Source organism: Oryzias latipes, chromosome 7, assembly GCF_002234675.1.
Source record: "Oryzias latipes chromosome 7, ASM223467v1".
Taxonomy (NCBI): Eukaryota; Metazoa; Chordata; class Actinopteri; order Beloniformes; family Adrianichthyidae; genus Oryzias; species Oryzias latipes.
In genome coordinates, this window is record NC_019865.2 from 8,720,635 (window position 1) to 8,730,864 (window position 10,230).

The following is a 10,230-nucleotide window of genomic DNA, read 5'->3' on the forward strand; positions in this document are numbered from 1 at the left end:
CTAAGCTAATAAACTTGCTGCATTTGGAACCAGCCGTCTGCCCATTCTAGTGACTCTACTGCCACATCATTACTTAATTGTGCAGTTTATTATTTAAATACTCAAACCTGTAGCTCCAAACAACATAGTATATCTAAAAATTACTTCTCAACTCTATAAAGGAAAAATAAATAAATAAATAAATAAAATCACTTACCTTCCAGCCACTGCCCGCTTCTCTGTAGTACGGGAAGTTGTCACAGATCCACTGATAGATCTCACTAAGCGTCATTCGTTTGCGAGGCGAGCCATTGATGGCGAAGGTGATGAGGCTGGCGTAACTGTAGGGCGGTTTGCCATCTCTGTGCTGTGCGGCTTCCTCTTGGTCCAGTGTTGTTCCTGGGTCTAAGTGTACCATTTTTTTGCTAGGCCCGTGCCCGTGGTGGTGTGCGTGATGGTGGTGGTGGTGCCCCTGGTGATGCCCATGGTGGTTTCTCAAATCCACCTTCTGGATGGCTGCCCTCATGCTTAGCTGAGGAAGCCAGTCCATCGAAGTGAGGCTGCTCTCCAGCTCAGAAGTCATAGTGCTCGTCGGTTAAGGGCTCTAAAGGGATGATAGGCTGCTCAGCAACGTTGCACTCTGAAGCTCACAGGACGGGCTGTGTGCTTTTTGTACAGCAGACTGGGCTCAAGCCTAGGAAGAGTAGAAGGCGTGATTACTATGCTATCGGCTGAAAGACAAAAGCAGACATCATTTTCCAGATACAGTCTATGTTTTCTTTAAAAGTTAATTCTTTTAAATTACTTTTTTTTTAATCTATACTAAAAAGTGACATGGATTTTTCCATTAGTAGCACACAAAGTAGCAAGATAGTGCAAGTTCAAGGTATGAGTGTGCCTTACTCTTCCCATTTCTTTCCATCTTTCTTTGAGCCAAAGCATCTGGGGAAGCAAAAGTTGGGGTCGTCCCCTTGTGCATCTTCACAGGCTCTTCATTGAGCCGCTGCCACGTCTGCTGCTGCAACACACAAAACAAAACATCTCTTTTATCACACGGTTTATCCGGCTTTTTCCAAGCAGATTAGAACTGGTCTGTTTTTTGTTTTTCCTGTATGTGTACCCAGGTTTTCTCAATGTCTCATTCTCTTCAATGTGGAAATAGCATTTGGATCTGCAGAGTGACTGAAAGCTGGAGAATTGTTTTCACAAGTGTCTGCCAAATGGGGGGGGGCAGCTCGAGAGGAATTCCAACCCTCGAGAGGAGCTGCATTGTCCCGTGTCTCTCCCTGTCTGAGATCCGGCGCTGACCACTCCACACTCACTTCGGCTTTCTGAGAAGACATCTCTCACTTCCTCGACAGCCCCCCCTCCTCGTCTCAGACGCTCTGGTCCTCATCCAGACAAACGAAGGGAAAAAAATTTAAAACTCTTTAAAGAATCATTCCAATGAAAATTGTGCTTTTGATGTTTTCAACATGTTTTTGTGGCATTTTTCTCATTATGGAGGATATATATTAGAAGAATTAGACCCAAAAATCAATTTTTGAGTACCTCCTTTTTTCAAATCATTGTAAATCAGGAGCAGACGAGAAAATTCCATTGGAAAAAGCTTGAAGGTGTGATGTAGAAGCTACGATGGCAAGCCACAAGCTCCCCACCCTGCGCCATTCTAATGCATCCACTTGTAGACAGACACACAGACCACAAACGTCTGTATTTTCCTCTTCTAACTGGTCTCCGGCTCTAAACTGTATCACTGGACAATATTGGTAATTCTAGGTTTGTTTGTAAGGGGCTCTAAGCTAGCAAAACAGCATGTAAACATATGGATAATGAGAAGGGGGTGCTCTTACTACCACAACTCAGAGGTTAATTTCTTTTTTTTTCTGAGGCGAATTTGTGAAGAACTGCTGGTGCTCTGCAGAAACTATGTTCTAGAAAACAACACAGGTTTTCTTATTTTAGCTCAAAATTGCATCATCGATATTAAAAGACCACTGGGAATGTTTTGAAAATAGCTCAAAATATGATTAGAGTTTAATCACAAGATCTATTTTTAGAGCTGAGCTTACAAAGTCCAATTCAGTAGAATCCCAATGAAATATTATTTGGTAAAAGTTTAAGGCCTATTTTTGGACACTGAAGAGAAATTACTCACCAGCTGTTATGTACTTTAGTCAGTATCAGAACATTTGAAGCTTCGTCACTTCTGAACTTAGAATGTCAAGCGACTCTTACTCATCAAAAAAAACATTGCTTTCAAACCGCGCTTGGCCCAAACAAAACTACATCTCTATGTTTGAAGAAAGACGGACATATTATTATGGCAAGTAGAAAAAAAGAAAGGAAAATATGAATGGTAAGGTTAAAAAGTAAAAAACGAACCAAGTGTTGTGTCCTTCAACAGCTCATCCTATTTATACTCAGTCTTCATTCATGCCATCAAGGTAAGAGAACTTCAACGAGTTGATAAACTGAAATTCCTTCACCCGTACCCACGAGGGAGCCCCAAAGCAAACATGAATAGATGCAAGCGTCATAGCAAACCTTTCCTTCAATTACAAGGAAAACCAAAAATATTGAAGCCAAACAACTGAGTCAATGTGAGGAGGAGAAATAGAAAGGCTCAATGAGGCTTCCAGTACAAGACCCCCCCAAATATATATCCTCCTTGAGGCCACTGTGGGAGAAACCGCCAAAATCCTTTTCCCACTCCTAGGAAGCCATCTAAATTGGAGCACCGTTTTTTTAATGTGGTGGGTAGGTGGTAATGGGTGTGGCAACACGCAGGACAACATTAAAACGGATACACCAAAAAACAAGCTCTCTTTTTGCCCTCATTAAGAGGAGGCTCAGACTGAAAGTCAGACTGCCACAAGCCCCAACCTGCTGCACTGCTGTGGCTGTTGTTGTAAGGTTTGGGGAGCGTGGGCTGGCTGCACCGGCGCGCAATGAAGCTTTGCGCTGCAAGCCTGGTGAAGTGTTGGGATGATGAGTAATAACAGAGAAAAGAATAAAGAAGGAAAGAAGAGGGAGAGGACATGACTTGGCTGCTGGGGAAAGGGATCCCGCTGTGCGGATTTATGCAGATAAATTACCCAGTTGACTCAGTCAAGTCGTCCTGCTGCAGTGCTAAACTATATCAAACCCTCAGTTTCAGCTATCCACCTGTATTTTTGTTTTGTTTTGTTTTTTTAGACTACCTCTAAAAACATGCAAACCCAAATTTCATGTCAAAAGAAAAGCTGCTATAGGCTGCAGCTTACTGAATGATGTGCACATTTTACTCACAAAGTGAATTAACTGAACCAGAGATGAGAGATAATCATAAACATATATTTGCTAAAAGAAACTTGTACAGAGATGTGTGTTAGCATGTGTTTAAGCACTGGCATAGCCATTAGGAGACCATATTTTGCTGCAATGTTTTCAACAGGCTGAGTACTAATCTGCAGTGGAGAGCTGCTTGAAGAGTTTTAGGCGTCTGAGGTTTAGATCCTGCAATGCTCGCAGAAAACATTAGTTACGAGATTCAATTAAATGAAAGAAAAGACTTTAGCCGGTTTGAGAAGCTGATTGAGCAAATACAATTAGATGCTGCAAGCTGACGAGGGGGACAATCTGTCAAATATCATGTGACTGACACTATTTATTATTAGAGTTTAGCCAAACGAAAGGAGTCAATATTTTAGACTACATTTTTTAGATGTCTTAAAGACCCACTCTGCTGAAAATAGTGTTTTTAACATGTTCTTGAGGCATTGTCTGATTATGGAGGACATGGAGAAAATTAAGCTCAAAATTGCATTTCTGAGTATTTCTTTACTCAAATTGTTGTGAATCAGGAGTAGATCTGGTTGCTGGGAATGGGAGGTGCAGTTATTCCACAGCAACAGTCCCACCCACAAATGACAGGTGAATTTCAAATGAACTCCTGCTGATCAGCAGACACTACGTCATACAAAACAAAATACTTTTTTTTTTATTTCAGCTAAAAAAAAGTGCATAATCATAATTAAAAAAAAGACCACCGGATCACACTTCTGCAGTTGATCAAAAGATGATCAAAGTTGGACTTTATTATCCATGAGAACATTTTACGTTTGCTCTCTAAATAATCTAAAGATGGATTTTGGAAAAGAAAATGTCTGAACGTCCAGAAGAATCATAAATCTGAACCGTTGAGACCCTTTTCTACCAATCAAAATATTATTTTGAGAGGCACATCCATCTTTCTGTAGCACAAAAAACTGAGAAGGTCATTGACAAATGCCCCCAGTTAGAGTCCAATTTACATTTAATCAGCCATGGGACCATAACTCGTGCATGCGTGTGTGTTTTATCTGTCATCCACACTGACATGCATGTAGATAACTTCTTATAGGATGAGCTGTTTTGAAAGGGATCAAACTGTGCCGATGTCCTTGTCCCAGCACAGTTGGGGATCCATTTGTTGGTCTGACTAAATCCATTTAGAAATCCAGTGAGTGCCAACATCCCCTTCAGAGTATTACTCATTGGCTTTTTTAAGCTAACCTGTTAACAAATCTAAAAAACAAATAGCCGAGTTTGTTGGTAGACCTTTCCATGTTGATTGATGAAATTGACGGGATAAGAGATCAGCTTGCCTCATAGGTGTAAAAATGTGTACCTTCCTAATGTGTGTATTTTTTTGTTGATGCTAATCTTGTATTCTTCTGTATCCTGTTTACATCTATTACATGGGGGGGTGGGGGGTCAAAGTCTAAAAGGTTCTATAGGTAAAAATGTCTTTTGTCACGCTGAATAAATAAATGCAGGAATAATTACAAACTACGCACAATAAATTGCAGATTTATCGTTATCACGATATTAAGCTGTGCAATATACGCACACCGCAAAAGTCGGCAAAAATTGTGATAAATGGTTACCTTAAATGTGTTAAAAACAATCTTATGGCAGCTTGAAGTATCCAATAAATCAAATACATCCCTTTATGCATTTGACCTATCAGGTGGACCCCTTTACATTGTTGACCAATCCTTTGATGTTAGATGAGTTGTGGGCGGGATCATTGGTGCAGAGAGCCGAGAGCTCTCTGTCTACATGGCCTCCTGCTAGCTTGGAGAACCGCACACCTCCAGCCTAACATTACAGATGCAGCAAAAATGGCGAGCAATATCAGAGCTATCCAGACGTACAGTTTTGAGCCAGATGCCGACTCAGATGAGGAAAACAAAGACGTACATGGATCTGTTTGTCTGGAAGTTGATGCATCAGAATGGAGCTGAGCAGGGAACTTGTGGCCCACCCAGCATATTTTCTATGCAGCAAATATGCTCTTTATCAAACAATTTGAATAAAGAAATACACAAATGTAATTTTTTGTCGTATTCTTCTTCATACATGTCCTACATCATCAGAAAAATGCCACAACAACGGGTTATAAACACCAAAATCACAATTTTTATTGGAGGGCATCTTTAAAAAAAATGAAAGAATTGCTGCCGTTTATGTCTTGCGACAGACTCACGACCTGTCCAGGTGTACCGCGCATTCACCCAATAGTAGCCAGGACAGGCTCCAGCAACCCCGTGACCCCGAAAGGGATATATTGGGTTAAGAAAACGGATGGATGGATGGATGGATGGATTTATGCATAGCTAACATTAAACCCAAATTTTTCTAAGAATAAACAGTTGGAAAAACTACAGGAAATGCTTGATTTAATATAAAATGTTTGCTTTGAAAGATTAATCTTTAAAGTTTGAACTGATCTTTAATCTGATCCAATTCGTATTGGAAGACAGCGATCCCTCCTCTGTACATGTGTTTAGTCTGTGTATCCTGCAGGGTAAACAGTGTTTGGGGTGAAGGTAAGAATAACCTCAAAGCTTTCTTAAAAAGTCTTCTGCAGATGAAATGACACTTATGAGGAGAATAAACTGATGCAATGACTGAGCAATCATAAAAGTAATGAGTTTCTGTAAATGCTTAGTAAAAACCCACAGGAACTTTCCGTTCCTGATGGATCCTGATCATTTCCGCTGCGTGAATTCATCAAAAATGTTTGCACCTTGGTTCACTTAGGTAGGACATAGAAATTTTAAGTAGAGACAATCCGTCTGATTAAATAGCTAAATGATTTTTCAAAGAAATGTTCTCATGAACAGCTCTTTTTATCATGAAACAAAACATTTTTTAAAACCATTTCAAATTTTTTAACTTAATTTAAGGAGAACTGCGAGTTTTCTCTTGTGTGCTGCCAGATGTGAGATATCAGTTGGTACTTAAGATTGGACGTCTGTGAGGCTGAAATGCTTCACCTCTTCCACGACATTTAAATACACCAATCTGTGCACTGTGGTGGGTGCTTTCACGACCGGGGAATATTGTCCCTTAAAGAGATGAGGATGTGTGTGCGACTGAATACATTCACCCATTAGACTTTGTAGCTGTGATGCACTCAGTTGTATGCATCACTAACAGCTAACAGTCCCCCGCTGCTAGCAGGCTTTTAGACGGAGAGAGGCTTTACAGTTCTGCATTTTAATAAAGAACTTTGAATGGAACGATGGGGGATGGGTGAGCGGAGTGGGGGGGTTGAGAGCCAAAGGAGAAAAAAAGAGGCATCAAAATATTTTCAGAGGGAAATGAAGTCGTGACAAAATACCCACCCGGAGTGAGCAGAGCAGAGAGAGGGGGCTTCTGGGAAGTACTGTTTCGCCAAGTGTTGGGCTAATGGGTCAACAGAAACTCTGTGGGCACACTCAGCGCTGACATGTGGAGAAGTGTGGGCCATTCAAAGGCAGGAGGAAAAGGTTCAGAAAGCAGTATTGAACATCCTAATTGCTTCTTGCTTGATCAAAACATAACCCTGAAAAGGTTCAATTATAAGATACCGTGGCAAATCAGGCGCCCTCATAGTCGCTGTTTGCAAATCCTTAAATGGAGTCCGGCTTAGCAATTATCGCCTGATACTTTTTCTTTTCTCCCTGGAGGACCTGGGCAGGCATCAATGACCTGCGCTATAATCAAAGTGAAATACACAAGTAACCCTCCTGACTAAAAAGAGTGGTAAGGCAAACATTGTTTTTTAAAAATGAGAATATGAGTGACATGAGACTTTACAATGTCAGAGTACTTTTATCAGCTTGCTTCTAGCCAGCATACGGTGGCCCTGGGGGGTATTCCAAAAAGCAGGTTATGCGAGTTACCACGGTAAGTTTTAGGCTAAGATAGCATATAACCTCCGCTTCCGGTTCCAAAAACAGAGGTATGTTTCAGGGTATGCTTGGTGCCCATGGCAACTCCTGCTCTGAACATAACCTGGTCTGGTGCAGGTTTAGTTGAAGGTTAGTTTGTTTTCATAGAGGTGAAGCAGCAGGCTGTGTCCATTTGAAGATGATTTAGTGGATGAAGAAGCTCAGATAATACTTTTTCCACCGTGTATGGATGTTGTAGAGATAAACTATTTTACATTAATCTAACTTAATTATTTGCTTCAGTTAAGATAAATATTAAAAATAACACATCGTAATCAGACAGTTATTTTACTTTCATTCAAACTAATTCAATTAAGTAGGTGTAACTTTGGTGCTGCTGTTAGATCAGCAGCGAAAGGAATTGTGGGATACGATTCCCTTTGCCAGTCTGGACGGATTTGGGTAGAAGTGTAGGTTTTTGTCCAAATATGTTTAGTTGTAGCTGTTTTACTGTGTTTTTCAGAGTTATTTTACCCTGTTATGTTTAATTCTTTCTGCACCATGAGTGAGAGGGAGGGAGAGGATGATGAGTTTATTTAGCACCACTAGTGCAACAGTGTGGTATAAGAACTGAAGTTACACTCAGTCATGATAATTAAATGTATGATATATATTATAAATCTACACTGTATCATTTATTTTAATTTTATAAAAATGAGAAAATCTGCAGCCTCCAACATAGACAAGTGAGAGTTCAAGAAGTACAATAAATAAATTAATATGGAAAAACAATTACCGCAATTGGAGTAATATTCCATTTAGTTAGATAAATATGTACATTTGAATTGTATAATCAATTATTGAGTTGGATAGACATTAGAAATTAGGTTTAATAAATTTAACTCAATTACTTGTTACCAATTGAATCAATTCATTTAAGTTTTATAAGTTGTATATATATTCATCACAATGTAATTGGAAATAAGAACAGAAACTCGTGCATTTACTCTGTCCGTTATTTTTCTCCAAGCAGAAACTCTTTTCTGATGCAGCCATTTTCCTTTCTTGATGGGCACATAATCTTCATACGCCATCATTAAAATCACAGACTCCGTCTCACTGAAGTATAGCGCTCTTTTTTGTTCTCCACGCGTTGCCATGGTGACTCTGGATATCGGCGATCCATTGAGAATGCCTTTATGTACTTGATGTGCAGGCGCATTAACCCAAGGTTACCAAGTCAAGCGTAATTACGCTAACTCATATCCGGTCTTTTGGAACCGACATGCCCAGAGTAAGCAAGTTCAGGCGGATTTCAGCCAGAGTTCAGGCTTAAAGTCAGGGTAGCTTAATCTTGCTTTCTGGAATACACCCCTGAAGTGCAAATCACACCAACAAATCACTTGACACAAAGACATTTCACAAGTAAAAAAGATAAACAAATAATTAAAAAAATATTACATTTTAGAAAACAAATTTTTTTTTAAAAGTGAAACGAAATTAGAACAAAACATTTCAGAATATAAAAGTAATTTTCAGAAATAAAACTTAAGTGTTAAAAAATTAAACACAGACACCGAAAAAGGTACGCTGACTGGATGATGAGGTTTGAGTTTCTTCTAATTCGTCTTCAATGTCCCAATACTAATAAAGGTTTTATGATTAGTAGAAAACATATCCTGTATCGCTTTAAGTTAAACAACTTTCGGCTGAAACGATGGACAAGCGTTATCAACCGATCAGCGATGTCCCATCATTCCTTTTCCGGTGTAGGTACCATAACCATTCGGCCTGCAATAACCGTTCGGGGTCCTTCGAGTAGTGCTGACGTCACATTATGTGATTGGCTGCAGGTTGGTCCGATGACGTGTCAGATAGCGATTGGTCTTGACAGATTACTCCACTAACATAGAAGAAGATATTGTGCGGTCCATTGTAAACAAACAGTGCTCCGACATGGAGCGAGATTATTTTCTAAACATGCTTTCATTGTGATTATTATTATTAAGTGCATTGCAGCCAAACGGACCACCTGCGTGGCCACTGACCTGGACACGGTTCACTATGGAAGCGATTGTGTAGCATAATTAAAAATAAAAGTCAAAACCAGAAATGCTTTTTTATTTTCAAAATGAAGCTGCATCAAATGACTCAAAATTAAAATGAAAAATCAATACTTCAAAATGCTTTTTCCTTTTCTACTTTAAAACCGCTTATTCTGTGTCATAATTAAAATGAAAATGCAAAAAGGGGATTGCATTTGCGTTTTCACATCCACCCTGCGAATAGTGTCGCATAAGTCAATTCCACTTAGCATTTCCAGAGGTTAGGCGGGGCGATGACGTCAGTGTTATCTCCGTGTGTCTGGCTGCTAAAAGACACAGACACTAGGAGCAGTGCGGCCAGGCTTGTGTTAGCGGCAGAGAGGGCTTTGTGTTGGTTGTGGTCTCCTGGTGATTGTACGCAGTTTCTCAGGACTACGTAGCAGCATTTCTGCCTACTGCGCCATCTTTTGGACGCACCACGGTCCGTCGAAACTTTCCCCCGGACGACTAGCTTTATCTTAGGACCAGCAGCCAGTAGCCAAAGGCGGAAGTGCTGCTACGCAGACCTGAGAAACTAAACCATATGAATTTGTGTTTCCAGTGGTGTCCAGACAAAATAAAGGCTGATGTAATTCCCACATATTTACATCCAAGATAGTAATACAGTAATAAAAGGACAGATCCGTGGCTGTGTTGCTCCAAAAGATGCGTGTTGGTGCAACCAGCAAACGTTTAGAATTGCGAAACCTGCTGGAGCTGTTGATGGGGCTCCAGCTGTCATCGAATAGCAAAATCAGCGCCACGCTGCAGGAGACCATCTTCTGTGCTGTTATTGCTATTATGATTATTATTAATGGTTTGCTCATTCATAATGTTTTAAATCTGTACGGTCAGTGCTTTTTTTTTGGCATCAAAGACCCAAAAGAAGCGTTAGCATTAGGCTAATGCGTGCTAAAAACATTAACCATGGAGGAACAGAACTGCAGGAGGCCAATCCAGCAAGGAGCAACTTGGATGTAAAT

General features: G+C 40.2%; 1 protein-coding gene across 3 annotated transcripts in view; it reads right to left on the reverse strand.

Annotated features, from left to right (window-relative positions):
* Positions 1 to 10,230, reverse strand: part of LOC101156973 (forkhead box protein J3) — a 76,305-nt gene that overhangs the window by 61,138 nt on the left and 4,937 nt on the right. For all 3 annotated transcript variants that reach the window (XM_023956503.1, XM_023956507.1, XM_023956504.1), the window contains 2 exons: positions 883 to 997; positions 197 to 673 (listed from right to left, as the gene is read on the reverse strand). In XM_023956503.1, the coding sequence (XP_023812271.1) occupies positions 197 to 562 (366 nt within the window). In that variant the 5' untranslated portion in view covers positions 563 to 673; positions 883 to 997. The remainder of the gene's footprint in view (positions 1 to 196; positions 674 to 882; positions 998 to 10,230) is intronic.